Source organism: Glycine max, chromosome 10 (assembly GCF_000004515.6).
Source record: "Glycine max cultivar Williams 82 chromosome 10, Glycine_max_v4.0, whole genome shotgun sequence".
Lineage (NCBI taxonomy): Eukaryota > Viridiplantae > Streptophyta > Magnoliopsida > Fabales > Fabaceae > Glycine > Glycine max.
Window position 1 is genome coordinate 51,216,189 of NC_038246.2, and position 18,108 is coordinate 51,234,296.

At 31.9% G+C, this 18,108-nt stretch overlaps 2 protein-coding genes across 2 annotated transcripts; both read left to right on the forward strand.

Moving 5' to 3' along the window:
• Nucleotides 1–4,816: 4,816 nt before the first annotated feature.
• On the forward strand, nt 4,817–10,147 carry LOC100783819 (casein kinase 1-like protein HD16). The gene is made up of 16 exons (XM_003536744.4): nt 4,817–5,476; nt 5,911–6,024; nt 6,124–6,197; nt 6,303–6,372; nt 6,451–6,506; nt 7,078–7,149; nt 7,280–7,374; nt 7,460–7,526; nt 7,643–7,772; nt 7,875–8,093; nt 8,196–8,323; nt 8,444–8,618; nt 8,700–8,790; nt 9,253–9,410; nt 9,589–9,777; nt 9,860–10,147. Exons 1-16 carry the CDS (start codon nt 5,156–5,158, stop codon nt 9,917–9,919), a joined length of 2,019 nt encoding a protein of 672 aa, XP_003536792.1. The 5' UTR covers nt 4,817–5,155; the 3' UTR covers nt 9,920–10,147.
• A 5,088-nt stretch (nt 10,148–15,235) lies between these two features.
• LOC100784351 (tonneau 1b-like protein) lies at nt 15,236–18,004 on the forward strand. Its single transcript, NM_001255846.3, has 8 exons — nt 15,236–15,424; nt 15,523–15,655; nt 15,963–16,051; nt 16,170–16,289; nt 17,128–17,261; nt 17,391–17,416; nt 17,493–17,649; nt 17,791–18,004. Exons 1-8 carry the CDS (start codon nt 15,338–15,340, stop codon nt 17,840–17,842), a joined length of 798 nt encoding a protein of 265 aa, NP_001242775.2. The 5' UTR covers nt 15,236–15,337; the 3' UTR covers nt 17,843–18,004.
• The last annotated feature ends 104 nt before the right edge of the window (nt 18,005–18,108 follow it).

Consider the following 18,108-nt stretch of genomic DNA (forward strand, 5'->3'; position numbering starts at 1 on the left):
AACTTTTTAAAAATTCAGGAGTCAATTTGATTTATTTTTAAAAAAAACTTTAGAATTAAATTGAAAACCAAATTGAATCATTTAACATAATTTGAGGAACAAATTGATAATCAAGCCTTAATTTTTTTAAATAACATTTTTTCTTGATTAATACCTTGAATATAAAACGCGTAGTTCTTGTAAAATTAGAATAGATGAATGAAAAGGAGTAAGTTTAGTTAGAATGCTAATGCAATATTTGTTTTGTCTTTTGTTTGAAGAAACCCTATAATCATTAACTCGTTTTTAAACAATTAATGTGATATAATATTTTCCATCTTTTCATAAAAATTTAGGGTAACAACAAAGGTGTAAATCATTTTAGGATGTTTGGGTTGAAATGAATTTGAGAATTATGAGTAAAGAAGGAAATAAAAAGAGAAAAAAGTGACATGACATATAACAAATAATGGGATAAAAAATAGAAAAAAAGTCAATACATTCTTATATTTATTTTAAATTTTATTCTTGGTTTTAAAGAAACAATTACCTAATCATTCACATAACATTGAATCATATTTTCAAATTTGATTGAAATATTTGACCATATTTCATATTACACTTATTTATTTGATCATGACTTTTTTTAAATAAAAAATACTTGTAAAAGTAAAAAAAATAAATGAATACTTGAGAATTTTGGTGAATATGTGATTTTTCTTTTATCCAGTAGCAATTTGTTGATTTATCAACATCTCTTTGTCCTCCGTAACAATTTGTCGATATATCAACCTTGGTGAATGGGTAATTTTTCTTTTATCCAATGAATTTTGCATCCCTAGTTGCACTTAGTGTGAAATTATTAATTAATTATAGATGAAAAAAATGTAATAACTATTGATTTTTAAAGATTTTTTTTTCTAGTGGGTGAAATGGGCCTCAAAATACATTCTTTTGTAGCAACTTGCGAGAATGTTGAGTGTCTGTTAAATGCTTGCATTATGTAAAAAAAATGTTAAATGCCTCCCATATGATATTTTTCAACTTTTCATATTTTTTCTTATATTTTATCTATATATAGTTTTTTTAGATAATATATTTTTTTAAAAAAGGCAAGTTTTGTTTTTGGCAATGTCGTTGTTATATAAAATTAAATATTTTGTTAATATAGGAATTTTCTATTTTAAAATGTGTTTTGTAACTTAATTCAAAGGTTAATAATTTGAAACACACGCGTATTCACACGAGCACACATGTAATAATATTTTTATTGGTTATTTTTTATAAAACTACCCGAAGAACTAGTTGAAAAACGATAAATTAAATAAAGAGTTGGGTGATAGTTAAAGGTTAGAAAATGAAAAAAAAAGTTTGTTAAATTATAAGTGTTTGATAAAATTATTTATTGGAGTAACTGAAAATTATAATAATAAAAAAACTAATAAAAAAATTATTTGAAAAAGATAATTGAATTTTTTTATAAATATGTTAAGGAAAGGAAGAAAATATTAAAAAAATGGAAGCTAAACCTAATATTCAAAAACGTTTAAAACTTATATACCAAATAGGGCAAAACTTATGACATATTATATTTCAAAAAAATTTGTCCTCTTTACTCTTTTTTTTCTTTTGCATTTCCAAGTTTCATTCTTCCAAATTCAAATTTCAAGAATTAGACCAACTTTGTTTTTTCAGAACGGATAAAACCATTTTTGTAACAACTTGTCGACTTTTTAAAAAAATAATATTGATTCATCGATCTTCAGGAATTGACAAAAGGGTGATTTCACACCTTTATCTAGTGAATTTTGCATTTCTAAATATATTTAGCGTGAAATTATTAATTATTTTTAGATGCAAAGAATTATAATAATTAATATTTTTAAAAAAAATTCTTAAAAGGAGAATGAATGGGCCTCAACACAAATTCTTTTGTGGCAAACCGCGAGAATGTTAAGTGCATATGTTAAATGCTTATCACATAATATTTTTTAATTTTTCATAGTTTTCTTATATTTTTTATTAAAAAGTCAAGTTTTGTTTTTATCAATTTCACAAATATATAGAATAAAAATATGTTGTTGATATACAAATATTCAAAACAACAAGTAAGGCAAGTATTAAGAAATAAAACTCTCTCTACATATAAAATATACATTTTATATATGAATCCACTATCTTCACATGTAAAGGATAAAGTATATCATGTGAGAATTTATGTTTGATTTTTTTTCATGTATAAACTTCTATTTAGCGTGAACCAGGCACTGAGAGCGTGGTTATTCTTAGTCCAGCGAATTGGACCGTTGAAGGATATCCATGATTTCCTAAAAAAAATACATTTTAAGTATAATATTTTCGTAACTAGCAAAACAATTTTTTTAGCGGCAGAAACAAAATTTCTCATAATTTAATAAATATGTATTATAATATTTCAGTTTAGGAAAAATATTAACTATATATTATGAATATTTTTTATGTTATTAATATAAAAAATCATACCGTCGACAAATTATAAATCATCTTAAATATATATTTGAAAGTTAATAAACTTGTCAAGTTCATAAAAAAAACTTTGTATGCTGTAAGTTGATTTTATTTAAATTGTTATATTATGGTTAAAAATTAAGCGCGATGCCGTTTGGTTAGATTTAGATTATTTGTGAAATTCAAATTAATTTTTTGTAATTTGGTTTGATTCAATTTTTGCGATTTAAAAATTCTACTAGTGAATATTAAAAAAATATTTAAAATGTTTGTTATAATTTGACAAAACTTGAATAATAACTAATTTAACAATTAAGAGTATAAGTGAAAGGCAACATTATTACCCCAGACCCCCCCTCCCCATTGATTGTGTTATTTAAGTGAATAGTTAATCTACTTAGCGATATTTTTTAAAATTCTTTTAGGAGAAGCAAGTAAACTTCAATAAATATATATATATATATATATATATATATATATATATATATATTCTTTATGATGTTGAAAATTTATTTTGAGATTTTGATAATATATATAAGGATGAATATTGAATTATTTGTTTATGGTATTTATTGTGAGTTCATGATTGATTGTCGTTTGCTACAACGAAAAAATAATGTAACCTATGAGTATAATTAATATTTGTTGTTTGTTACGACAAAAAGATAATGTAGCCTATGAGTCAAATTCTCATAGTATAATTATATTTTTCGTTTGCTACAACAAAGAGATAATGTAACTTTCAATTTCTCATAGTATAATTATATTTGTCGTTTGCTACAACGAATATATAATGTAGCCTATGAGTCAAATTCTCATAGTATAATTATATTTTTTGTTTGCTATAATAGAGATATAATGTAGCCTATAAGTCAATTACTCGTAGTATATTTATACTTTCCGTTCGCTGCAATGAAGAGATAATGCAGCTTACAAGCTAAACGTCGTAGTTATATAATTACCATTCACCACAATGAATAGATAATGTGATATATGTGCACATAATGGAATGAAAATTCGATTATAAAGTTATTATTCTTGAATACCAGTCTATGAGTAATTCTAAAATTATTCTTTGAGCATACAATGATTTCTAAAAGTAAGTTGTATTTTATTATTTATTTAATTAAGGTTATTTAAATGTAAAGACTCGTGCTATGTTATGCTCTCCTTCTTGTCCGTTTTGTATTTTATGCTCTCACTAACTCTTTGTAACTTACCTTTTATTTTATTTTATTTTCTCAGATACACAATAGTGGAGTAACTGACTTTCTGGGTGGATATTTTGTTTGTAACTCTAATATAATGCAGCTATAGGGACAAAGGTAATAATAGATTTAGAGAGAAGTCTTTTATTTTAAAATTTAAATGATTTTCTCTTATAGGTATGTTGATGATGTATTTATGATGTTTTGAGATACTTTGATAATAAGTATTTATAATCAACATTGTTATTAGTGAATATTTTGGACAATATATTAAGGATTTGTGATGTGACATGAGACCTTGATATTAAATGGATGGAATGATATATATATATATATATATATATGCCTAGATATATATGTGTTAGGGTAGGCTAGCCAGACTAACGAAATCATAGTCTGTGCGCTAGTTATGATCCAATGGTGAGTTATGATAGTAAATGTTCAACGTAGAGTTTCAATTTGAATAATACTTGAATAATAATCATTCAAATTAAATAATAAACTATTAAACTTAAAAGTTAAACAGTACATAATACTCACTTTCAAGTTTTAACAACTAAACTTAAATAAAAAAAATAATGTGTTATTGTTTGAGAGAGTCGTCATCACAAAAACAAAGATGACCATACATAGAATAATTTTAGACTTTAAGGGGTTACAAGAGAGATGAGAAAGTGATTTATCGGGTATTAAGCATTGTAGTCTTAGATCTAGATTGAGTGTAAGTTTTGTGATTTTACATAAGCTTAAAGTTACTTTATGATATGATTAATATGAGTCCTATATTAAACTAACCCGAGCAGTTTAATTTTCACATGTCAAAACAAAAATCGAATCGAATCATGCAGTTTGAGAAAAACAAAAATCAAACCAAACTAGTAACTTTAATTTTGTTGTGATTTTCAATTGTACGATTAATTTGATTTGGTTCTAAACACTCCAATAAATATTTTATATGTTGTGATTTTTTTCCACCTAAATTATTTATCTAAGATATGATAAAACATTAGATATGTGAATATCTCTAATCCCTGTGATAGTTTTTTATTCATAATTATGGATTTTTTTATATTAAGAATCTAACCCTTATAATGGATCTTGTTAGTTTATAAGTATGTTGTGATCTAATACTAGATTGATATATAACAATTATTATTATTTTCTTTAAAAAAAATCATATATTTTTCGTTTTCATTTTCATCTTGTACCGTGAAGGCTCTTCTTGCCTCCCGCTACTTTCCCTTTCCCGATTAATCTGCTCCCGAGTTTGTTCACTCATCAAACCCTAACCCTAATCCTCATCCTCATCACTCGATTTAAAACCCCATTCCCATTGCTATCGTGACATCTTCCGACAAATTTTCTCTCTGTCTTCCGTTTCGTTCTTCCAATTTCAGGCATGAATCGTGCATCGGTGTTCCGGTAGAGCATATGACGAGGGAGGTTATCGGAACTGCGAATCGATTGCATGGGTTTAGAGAATGCCAGAGCTTCGTAGTGGTGTGCGACGGGGGCGTGGCCGTGGCCAGAAAGCATCGGAACCTGCAAGGAAGGAGGTGAAGGCTCGTGCGGCGCCGAGAGGGAGACCCAGGACTCGATTGGCGGCGAAGGAATTGGAGCTTCAGGAGCCGTTGATCCCGATACCACCGACACCGATACCGGAACCGTTGATCCCGATACTGGAGCCGGCGAAAGAAGAGAAAAAGGAAGTTGGTGTGGGCGTGAATATGGGTGACGAAAGCGGTGGCTTGAGTGGCAATAAGCCTGAGGAGGATGCCACCACTCCACCTTTTCCTGATAGGGTATGTGATTATGACTCTTGGCTTGTTTTTTTTTTTTTATCTGACTGTGCCTCAAAAGTGTCAATTGATTTGTTTATGAAAAGTGAAAAATCTGCGTATGAAATGTTTTAGTCCCTGATTCTGTCAACTCTATTGCAAATTAGTCTTTCAGATTGTTCAAATTTTGGGACTTAATTTGTTACAACTGGTCGTAAATTCAAGGAATAATTTGTTATGAAGTTGACATGTTCTAGGGTATGGTGATGGAGAATAATTGATTTGTTACAAAATTGATAAATTTAGGGACTAAATTGTATACATACAAATTTCCACAAAATAAAATAAGAAAAATTAACACTTGTCACTTTTGTAGCTGTTGGGATTGTAGCTGCTTATTCATTGAATTATTTTTTTTTAATAAATTTTGAAACTTGAATTTGCTTTCAATGCCAAAGGTTCAAGTGGGAGGATCGCCCATGTACAAGGTAGAGAGAAAATTGGGTAAAGGTGGATTTGGTCAGGTTTTTGTTGGCCGTCGTGAGCGTGCAACAGGTGCTGGAGCTATGGAGGTAGGTTTCTCTAATTTCATCTGGGCTTTGTGTGTTAAATTGTTTAATACTTTTGTCATTGATTTGGCTTTAAGTTTATTTCTATCTCGCATTTCTCAGGTGGCTCTGAAATTTGAACATAGAAACAGTAAGGGCTGTAACTATGGCCCTCCTTACGAGTGGCAAGTATACAAGTAGGTACCTTCTTACGTTTATATTAATATATATTTTTTTTTAATTATCATGATTTGTGATCAAGTATGTATAGCTAAAGTTTGACTTTTATGTTATGTCAAAAGCACCCTTGGGGGTAGTTATGGAATCCCAAAAGTACACTATAAAGGAAGACAAGGAGAATATTATGTGATGGTATGATCTATTCTACACAACAACCGTTGCACTATATCATTGCCAACTTAACAGTTCAACTATTCCTTTTATATGCAGGTTATGGACATACTTGGTCCAAGTTTGTGGGATCTCTGGAATACCTCAAGCCAGATGTGAGTTTCAGTGTGCCGGTATCTTGGCTTTATGATTGTTTATAGGGTTTATATAATGTGTATTAAAACAAGGTTTGTAATAATACTGATTTCATTTGTTTTTGGGTTTTCTTAAATGAGGTTCACATTTAAACATGGCGACTGAATTCAAATTCATTCTCTTCTGAGTACATAATTAAGTGAAAAGAAATGCAAAACAGTGTTTGAGTGGCAACTAGTTGTACATGTTCTGTTTTACTAAAATATTTTTTTTGACATCCATTTATAATATATATATAACTAGTGAATAATTCTTATGGTTTTACTCACTGTTTGCATGCATTTTGTCTAAAGGTGTATTCTTTTTTCCTTGATCTATTATTTGGGCCATCAACTTCCACCACTGTTACCTTAACCTTTTGTTTCTTTTCCTTGTGTGCTTTTTGCTTCAGCAAATTGCTTCTCTTTTGTCTTCAACACTCCCTTAGTTTGAATATATGCAACAGATCATGTTAGAATTGTTACAATAAGTAATTTTTCCTTTTTGTTTCTCTGACCTATTGTTTTTTATTTTTTATTAACAAATGTTTAGGATGTCTTCTGAAATGGTCTCATGTATAGCGGTTGAGTCCTTATCAATACTTGAGAAGATGCACTCAAAAGGGTATGTTATTAGTCAAACATATTTGTTTCTTCATCTTCCTACTTAGTGAGTTTTAGAATGTCCGTGAATTGATTGAGTTTTATTTTTGTTGAACTCCAAACAATAAACACAATCTCGTTGTTCATTTTAGTTATGTGCATGGGGATGTAAAACCAGAAAACTTTTTACTTGGTCAACCAGCTACAGCGCAAGAGAAGAAACTGTTTCTTGTTGACCTTGGATTAGGTCAGTTGATGTAATTTAAGTTTAAATATGCATTTGTGGTTTCTTTCTTGTGAATCCCTTCATGATACGTGCTCATGTTTTTCAGCAACAAAATGGAGAGACACCTCCAGTGGACAGCATGTGGACTATGATCAACGTCCTGATATGTTTAGGTTTTCTTCCCCCCCACCCCCTCCTTTTCTTTTCTTTTCCCCCTTGTAGTTCTCTTTTTTTAATAGTTTTCTTGCATATGGTTATCAATGTTCTTGAGTCTCCTCTTTTTATGTAGAGGAACTGTTCGATATGCTAGTGTTCATGCTCATTTGGGGAGAACTGCTAGTAGAAGAGATGATCTTGAATCTCTTGCATACACACTAGTCTTCCTCCATAAGGGCCGATTACCATGGCAAGGTTACCAGGTACATGGGATTTATTTTACATGCCTATGGAGTATTTTTTACTTTGCAAATTTCGTTCCTTTACATATTTTATTTCAATCTTTATTTTACCTTGTATGTTAGGGTGATAGCAAATCCTTCCTTGTTTGCAAAAAGAAGATGGGGACATCTCCTGAGACGCTATGCTGCTTGTGTCCTCCTCCTTTTAGGCATTTTCTTGAGATTGTAGTGAATATGAAATTTGATGAAGAACCTAATTATTCCAAGCTAATATCTTTGTTTGATGGTACGATTGGACCCAATCCAGCATTGCGGCCAATTAATACTGAAGGTGCCCAAAAGGTAATTACTGAAGTGTGGTTTTGGAGGTCTTGTATTTCTGGCTTACTTTTTTCTTTTCCTCTTTTGGCTGGTGTACGTCTACTCAAAATCATAGTTTGGCAGGTTGGGCAAAAGCGGGGTAGATTGAATGTTGAAGATGATGAATCACAGCCAAGAAAGAAGGTCCGTTTAGGGGTTCCTGCTACACAATGGATTTCAATTTACAATGCAAGACTGCCAATGAAACAAAGGTACGACACAGTTTTCTCCTTTTAGCAGTTCTTTTTATCCAGTAATTAGATATACAAGGGTGAGCTTGAGTATGTTATGCCCATGAGTTGCTTCTGATTTATTAATTGGTTGTATTTCAGGTACCATTATAATGTGTCTGATGCAAGATTAGAACAGCATGTTGAGAGAGGGGTTGCAGATGGCCTTCTTATTAGTTGTGTGTCTTCTTGTTGCAATCTTTGGGCTCTTATTATGGATGCTGGAACTGGTTTTACAGCTCAAGTTTACAAGTTGTCAACCTTTTTCTTGCACAAGGTGAAATATGCTGTATGTCTTGCAGTTTCTTTAATCTAATTCCATGTGATTAAACTTATCCATGTGACTGTTGCTTTGCAGGAATGGATAATGGAGCAGTGGGATAAAAACTTTTACATTACTTCTATTGCAGGGAGCAACAATGGCAGCTCTCTTGTGGTGATGTCAAAAGGTTTGATTACTAAAAGAGTCACTTTTTGCTGTGGTGAAATGATGAATCGATCTTATTATTTTTCTTGGTTGATGAATCATGTTATCAAATACCGTTGGAAAGTTTTTCAGCAGTTGCAGTCTTGGAGATAAACTGGTTTTGGTGTTTACTTCTGTGTTATATTTTATATACCTCTAGTTATTCAGTCATTTTTTGAGTCTCATTATGTACCTGAAATGAAACAATTGCCATGATTGTCCAAATGCTTTGTTGATAGTGGTGCTGTTGGACGTGGCTCTATTAGCTTGCATAATTTACTTTCTGTTTATTGTCAACTGTGACCTTTTGTTTATTTCCCTTCTTTTTTAATATGATTTTTTAGTGCTTTTGTTTGAACACATGGATTTCTGAAGACCTCTACATATAATGCTTCTGCAACTGTTACCTCTGATTTTGTTGTGATTTATTATCTAATTTTTGCAGGTACGCAGTATACTCAACAATCCTACAAAGTGAGTGAATCTTTCCCCTTCAAATGGATAAACAAGAAGTGGAGAGAAGGTTTTCATGTCACTTCAATGGCCACTGCTGGAAGTCGTTGGGGTGTTGTTATGTCTCGAAATGCTGGATTCAGTAAACAGGTTTGCTGTTAAAATTGTATTTCATTATGACATTTGGTATAACAGTTCTTCTGCATTTCTATTTGTGTGTGATTTCCTGTCTCTGTTCAGTATGTCATACAATGGTGGCCGGTTTGGACATAAGCCTGTTACCAGACAGACTGGCTTCATGCTCTCATCATTAACCTTTTAACTGTAGGTGGTTGAACTTGATTTTCTCTATCCAAGTGAGGGCATCCATAAACGTTGGGATAAAGGTTATAGGATTACAGCAACCGCAGCTACATTGGATCAATCTGCTCTTATATTAAGTATTCCGAGACGCAAACTCAGTGATGAAACTCAGGAAACTTTACGGACGTCACAATTTCCCAGCACGCATGTTAAGGTAAGGGGAGATGAATGACTAATTGATTTCGTTGGTTAAATATCAAGGTTGATTTTTCTTTATTTTTTATTCTTGTGTTCAGGACAAATGGTCAAAAAACCTTTACCTTGCCTGTTTGTGCTACGGACGCACAGTATGCTGATTTCCATGACATTTTAAAGCATTTTATTGACAAGCGGATTATGAATTGTCTACTGCCCAACAACCACAAAAGATCTTTTTGTAGAAAGAAACTAATTGTTGTGCCAGTAGAGAACCTTATTTTGTTATGTTATAAGATAAGAATATTGTTCTGTTCCCTCCCCTTCTATTATTATATGCTTTATGGGACGGGGGGAATGTTACAGAGTAATGAATGGTGTTTAGCTTTTATGTTCCTCCATTATGTATATGCAAGGTTTTATATTGTTTCTCCATGCCGCATTCTTAATTCAACTAATGTCGAATCTGGTATGTTGATGGGATTTTTTAGGTTTATCTCCATGACATACTTTAATAAGAAAAACAATTAAGCTGTATGACATCTTCGTTTTAATATATTAAAGGTAGTACAGCAGCAGAGATCCCTATATGTGGTGGTCCAATCTTTTACCGGAAAATGGTTTTTTGTGTATTTCGCCAATAAAAAAGCATGTTAACTTTGATTTTATCTTGAAGATAATGTAAATAAAAACGTTACCTTGAAATTATTTGAGAATATGTACTTAAAAAACAAAATAGATGCATGTTTATATAAGTAGACTTTTAGACAGTTTGAATACTTTCAATATTTGGACGGTTTGTGTTATAGATCAAATTGACGTACATATTTTTCCTGACAAGTGAACATGCTATGTGCTAAAAAAAACTCATTTAGTTCATTTGTTTCTTTATAAAATACAATAAATGCACCAATAAAGTAAAAAAGATTACATTAGATCAGTTCATTTAAACTTATTTTTTTAAAAAATATTTTATAAAACAAATAACTTTATGTTTTTTTTATGTTTGTCCAACTTCTTTCTGCTTAAGAAAAATAATTTTTTGTTTATTTTGAGTACATCTTATCTGTTTATTAAATAAATGTTTTTTTAGAAGTGCTTATTTTAAAATTACTTATTTTAAGTTTAAATAAATTGGTTCATGGTAAACTAATTAAAAATATCTAATATAATTCTAAAAGAAAAATGTGACTTTTTTAAGATAAAAAAATCTTCAGACAAAAAACATCTACGACAGACGAAAAAATCTTTAATATAATGAAAATTGAGTAAACAGTAAACGAACAAAAGCCGTCCGAGCAAATAGCATGGAAAATTCTTATATCCTCCTTAGTAGGATAAAATTCTTATAGTTGAGAAAACAGTATTAAACTGAGAAGCTTCAATGGATTTTGGTAAGTTGTCCAAGTAGAGCTCCCAGCCAGCAACTTCATCCTCCCATTTGTGAACTCATTTGCCAGCGACACAATCGTTTTATAAGCAGTGGATTCAGGTTCATAGGCATCAGGAGGAATGCCAGTACCTTTCGTCCACAGCACTAGGTCAATCTGGTTCTCTATGCCACGGATGTTGGCTTTAAGGAAGTGAAGGGATGTTTCTTCAGAAACTCATCAAATGCAGTTCTCCCAACCTGTCCCATCCATGAGAAAATCGACAAATAAAGAAAAAATACCCAATTCCAATAAATTAGGTTCAACCATTCAAGTTTACCTCCCAAATGACAAACAAAACATGCATATGTTTTCCAACCCAAAATGAAAAGAGAAATGCATCATAGCTCTTAGTTAATGCAGAATCTCTCCAAAACACACACACACACACACACAAATCCAATAATATGATGCAAAGTGAGCATGTACATATCAGAAGAAGCAAATAAATTCAGATACCTGTCGTTCAATTCGCCACAAGAACTGGAAACCTTTCTCATAGGGAACCTGAGAATAGACATTATCAGGGTCAATTCCTTCCTGATTATTTTTTAGCTTTGTAAACTCTAAGTTGTCCTTGAACCTCTCAACATCCTCATTCAAACCCCTCCAACCAATTCCAATATTCAACGTGGCTCTCTGTTCTCCTTGTACGGCCTCCACAATCCTCCTCTCCGCATAAGTAGTGAAGCCTTAAAACCACAATCAAGAACAACAATTTGATGATCACAAATTCATAAATGTTTATTTTGATGTTACTCTAATCTAATCATTATATGCACATGATTATCTTCAAAATAACATTCAATTAATCACAAATGTATAATATAACACATAATTGAAGACTTTGTTTTAAAGTAAAAGATGCTGGTTATTTGTTCCTAAAGAGTATTAAAACCTTACACAATGAACAGAGAAAAAAAAAAAAGAAAATTCATCCAAGCGTAATATTTCCTTGATGGCTATTGTAAGTCTACAAATATGGATAACAAGTTTAAGATATAGTTAGTTGATACAATTTTAAATAAACAAGAAAAGAAAAACACATCCCAATTGCTATTGACACAGTCTCACTGCTTTTCTTCCAATTTCATCTACTTGCGGACGAGTCATTTTGACTAAGTAAAACTTAATAATTTCACTTTTGAGATTCTCAATTCTATGGTTAATATTATCATCCTGAAAAAGTATCTTTATCTTCAACAACTAATAATAGTGTGACAATGCATCAAAGGCTCTAATTCCATTACAAAGTAATATGAGGGAAATCCAAAAAAACAATATTTACTGAGTTGGTAGTGACACCTTTGATTCCATTGACAATGAATGAAAGCAAATCTTATGGCTTTGTCTCTGCTTCTCATGGAGATGGTGCAAACTTATACTTTTGATCTTTGCCATGTTACTATTATATTCCATTCTTTCATCAACAATAAAGTTGTTGGATTCTTTCATCAACAACGAAGGTGTCCCATACATAAATTTGATTTTTGGAAGCTTCACCAATCCCAGCTTTCACTTTCAGAAGCTACATATAATTGTAATATGAATAAGAGAACAAAATTCAAAAGGTCACAAGACATGTAAGCACTAATAGGTAAAAAGAAGACATTGCTAGTCTATTAATTGTTATCAACACTACCCTTGTGAATTGTAATAATTCACTTTCAAACACAACACTAATAAAGTAACTTTGATAGCAAATTTGTACAATGTAGTCGATTCTTAAAGGCAATTAAAGTTTAGAAACAACATTAGAAAAATTAAGAAAATAAAGCACAATCAAAATACCTCTTTGAAAGTAAACAAACACACAAAATTTCTCCACAAAACTTCTAACCCTTGTCATTACCCGAACTCAACTGACAAAAACTTATAATAATTAGTGGTGGTTTCTTAATTGTCAAGTTATCCTGTAATTTGCTTGGTTACATTCTTAACTTTTTACAATCTCTTGCATTTCAACCTCATAAAACATTATAAAAATTCAAGCATGTTAGTGAAATCAAATCACAAAAAGTAATTTCATTTCAAAGGATCACCAATTATATTTAGGCACTTGTTCGTCATACCAAAACAAACATAACACACACGGAATAAAATCTAGAATTTCAAGATGTATGGAATGAACCTAAACTATTTTTGGATTCTACAAAATATATTCTTGAATCTTAACTCAAGCATGACAAAGACATTGACGGGAAATCACACTTAAACATATGGCTAAACTTTTCGATCCCCTTTATCTTTCTTAATACAATATTATTGTTAGTTGGTTAACGCTAATAGTGAAAATGGTTAACTTTTTTTACTAGTTGGTTAGTAGGTTTATCTAATATGCGACCTAATCTCATTTGAAAGAACAAATCCTATGAGAATCAAAAGGAACAAACCATATTGGTTAAGGTTCTCATATAAAAATCAAAACACAAATTCATACAAGAAACCTATATCAAATTAGAGAAGGATTGCACATGAGAAATGGACAAACCTATACAATATTATTGTTACCTGGTTAACACTCTTAGTGAAAATGGTTAAGTTTTTTGACTAATTGATTAATAGGTTTATCTGATATGCGACCTAATCTCATTCGAAAGAACAAACTCTATGAGAATCAAAAGGAATACACCATATTGGTTAAGGTTCTCATAAAAATCATAACACAAATTCATACAAGAAACCATACATCAAATTAGAGAAGGAATGCACATGAGAGATAAACAAACCTAACATGAGAGAGATGATCCACAACTATCGATAGACACAAACATATGAGAATTGCAACCCTTGTGCCATAGAGAAGCATATCAACATGCGTGTGTGAGTAAGACAAATCTCGAGGACATATTATTGTAGCAAAAACCTCCAACGACGATGACAACAGTTTTCAAGATAAACAATGGTGGTTTCTGAGAATGTCAATGATGACTTTTGGGTGAAAACAATACCGTTAGAGAAACTCAAGTTCAGATCCAACGGATTTTACACTTTGCCCCTCTATTTTTATGTTTTCTAATGTTTTTAAAAAAAAAAAAAAGTTTTTTAATTTTTAAAAAAGGAATTTTTTGATTAAAAAATACCATGTAGGGAGGTGGTTGTTGAGTGTATTTTACTATTGAGTGGTATGTGTATAATGTTCACCGATAATTATCTTAATAGCCCTCCTTTATTTAGTGACAGCTGTCTAAGATGGGTTAGTTTAGTCTCCTTACAGAAACTTACTAATTGCACCCCATTTTGATAAGTATACCCCAATCTTTCTTTTTAAATCTTAAATACCGATTATATCCTTTCTTTCATCTCTCTCACACGTTCTTTCTTCAATGAATAGGCAGCAGTATTACCCGTGCATAAAAATACTCTCTTTCAATGATCATGTGATAATTTACATTATTGTTGATTTGTTGTTGATTTTTAAGAATTGTATAAAGATGAAAAAATTATCTTTCAATTTTTCAAATCAAAATTAAAAATTATAAAAATGACACGTCTTAGGTTTGCACATGTTTATATCTTTATTTTTTACTTTAATTAATTTAATCATTTTTATGATAACTTTAATGGATACGTTAGATCTAAAATTCAACCAAATCAAAATAAAATAATAAAAAATAAATGAAAAAAATTAGAATTGAACTAAAATTATGAATTTTTAAAATTAAAAATTAAAAATGCATATCAAGAATTAAAGAGAGATCAAACTTGCAATTTAGTCAAAATTAGGTCGTTCCTTCCTACATTTTTCAAGTTGCTTTGTGTATTTTTTTTCAGAATATTTTTTGACCTCTTGGATTGATCATTTTGGAAGAAAAAAAAGTGCATTCAAAATGTAATTTACATTCCAGATTAACAATTCTAGAGGGAAAAGGGGAGTGCAGGAAATAACTGGAAGTGTAGGAAGCAATAATCCCAAAATTAAAAGAAGGGTTGGGTCTAATCCAACAACGAAGGGGATTTGGGCCATCGTGGAAGTAGAGAAGCCGGCCCATAGATACTCCAGCCTAACGTCATCGATAAAATAAAATGGATGAAATATATGCAATCGCGCACGCACATTCACAACACAACACAGAAGCGGAAAAAAGAAGAAGGAAGAAAAGTTAGCAGTAGTTTGGCGTGGTAATTGGTAGAGCGAGAAACAGAGAAATGGACGATTACACGAGGGAAATGATGGACCTGAAGACACTGGTCACTCGCACTCTCGAGAAGAAAGGCGTCCTCGCCAGGATCCGTGTACATACACACCTTAGGGTTTCCTCTTCCCAATTCCTCACCGTAGATCCATTCAATTCTCAACTTAGGGTTATTCTTCCGTTTTCTTTTTGTCTCAGGCCGAACTCAGGGCGAGTGTGTTCGAAGCCATCGAAGAGGAAGATCGTGTGATTGAGAAGGAACAAGGTCTACCTCCTGCATTGCTAGGTAGTTGCAACGATCGAGCTAAGCAGCTTCACGCTTCTCCTCCAGGTCCTCTTCTTCTCGATCCCTAACCTAGTTTCTGTTCATGTTTGAATATTGGAATATTCTAAGATTCTCTCGTCGTGTTGTCACCGTTACATGACCTGAATATATAACGAGCTTCATTTACGGTTATTACTTGTTGTTCCTTTGCTCGTAATCTTTCCGATCTGACTTATCGTTTGTATATGAAAAATGTTTTGTTGCATGTCATAAATCTTATGCTGTTAGTGCTATGATTTTTGTAGGTTATTATGCTATGAATGCGCCGCATTCGTAGCTATATTTTGTTTAAGTTTTGGTATTCGCTGTGCAGGGAGACTTCTTACGGCAATGATATGTGAATACCTTGACTGGGCGCAGCTCAGTCATACGCTAAAAGTTTATCTTCCGGAATGTAATTTGGTAATTAATGAATCCTTGTTTTTATTTTTCCATAGTATTTGTGTTCCTGTTTTCTGTTGCTTTCTGTTAATTTTTTTTTTCCGTTGTGAGGCATTTGGCTGAATAAACATTTTTGCAGGAGAAAGATTTTTGGAAGACAGAGCTTAAGGAATTTAGTACCAAAAATGGATATGATCTCAACAGAAACAGAGATAGTCCTCTGCTCTTGGATGTGCTTGAAGGATTCTTGAAGCTCGAGGTTTTTCAATTAGTTGCTTTCATGATATTGTTTTTTCATCTGTTCTGTGCTTTCATTCTCTGCCGATCTTTTTAGATAATGATTTTTGTACTAAAGTGTGCTTAGGAGGGGTTTTGTTTAGCATCCCGAAGTATAGGAATCAAGGCCTTGTTTGATTGAACATTTGCCAGGCACTTTTATGGGAAATTTTTAGTTCTGTTCAAGCTAGTAAGCAGTTCCCATACTTTATGACACAGCTTGTGAACTAGTCTCTTTGCACTTATGTTCTATTTTGCATGCAGTGCTTCAGTTGGGTTAGCTCTAGGCCTTGTTGCAATAGGACCTATGCAAAATGTTTTTGTAGGGTCTTGAGGTAGGATTCATTTTTATTGTAAGTAGAAATGATGTAGTGAAATTTGAGACTTGAGACTTCATTTTTGGAGATTTGGAAAGGAAACTGTTGATTGTAGTTAAGTTGATGAGATAATGATATATAGGCAGCCTGGATTGAATGACCTACATGCTATAACCTGATTTTTGGGGTGATTCATAAACCCTTCTTTGATTGAGTTGTGTTGTGCATGTGCATGTGCACATATATGACTACAAGGATAAATTAATCTTAGAAAGAAAAATCAAGAAGTCAGATGTTTGCTTAAAGTGGTGTAGGTAGTTGGCTACTTTCTGTTGATGATAGTATACTGGGGAAATCTACATTTGCATTGTGCAGTGCTAAATATTAAATGATATCAAACCCTTGGTAGACCATTTCTTGTGTAAAGCATAGTTAATGCTTATTAGAACTGATGCAAATGTGTACTGACTTCTGATTAATCGTGTGGTGAATATTCTTCTGTAGAATTTATCCCAAGCAAGAGCTAGTGGTAGGAGATTTGCCACCTCAGAAACTGAGCCTTTACCGAACTCAGAATCACAGAATCCCCGAAGGCATTCTTCCTCATCTGTTGCCGGTGGCTTACCTCCACTAGGAAGGTGCATAGCTGACCTTATTTCTCTACAAGTTGTCTAGTATTACTTTATTATTTCATGTTTTGATGTTCCTAGATCTTCTCAATTTCATTTTTGGTAGACATTTTTTAAGTAATCACCTGTTTGTTGCAGGGCTGTTCCTTCATCTCAGGCATCTGGTGGGTATTTCCTGTAATTGACTTTTTACCTTACATTATGCTTGAAATTTCCTATAATTTACACTCTAGCATTCAGATAGAAGAGGAGGATCCTCCATGCCTGCTTATAGGAAGGATGAGTACAATTGGCGATATGACAGTGATGAACTTCCTGAGGACATAATTCAAGCTTCAAGTGCTTTGGAAAATCTTCAATTGGACAGAAAAGCTCGGAATCTAACATCTTCTTGGCGGTTCGTTTTGATGCAACTCTGGTTCTATTCTTGTTACTAGTTACAAAGCATTTAAATTTTGGATCTTATCACCATCTCAATGGTTGGTTCTGAAGATATTGAAAAAAACATAAATATTTTCTGATTGTCTTTGTTTTGCAGACACGCTGGAGATGGTATCAATGAGGATGATGGCAGGGCTGATCACGTGTAGGGACAGACATCACTTGCATAATTGCAATCTGCTCCTGTATTTTACTGTGTATTCTTAATTTTCTGCCTCTGATGATGATTGAATGAGCCTAATTTGATGTAAGATCATTTAATTGTGATTTTTTTAGTTTTTTTTATGAGCTATTTTCTCTCTACAGTTTCCCTTTTTGGCTTATAGTTGAAAATTTATTGAGTTTCGATAGTTTTAGCTCATGCTTGCAAACATAAAAGCACCAAATTAAGGGCCATATATTTTTTAGCATCTAG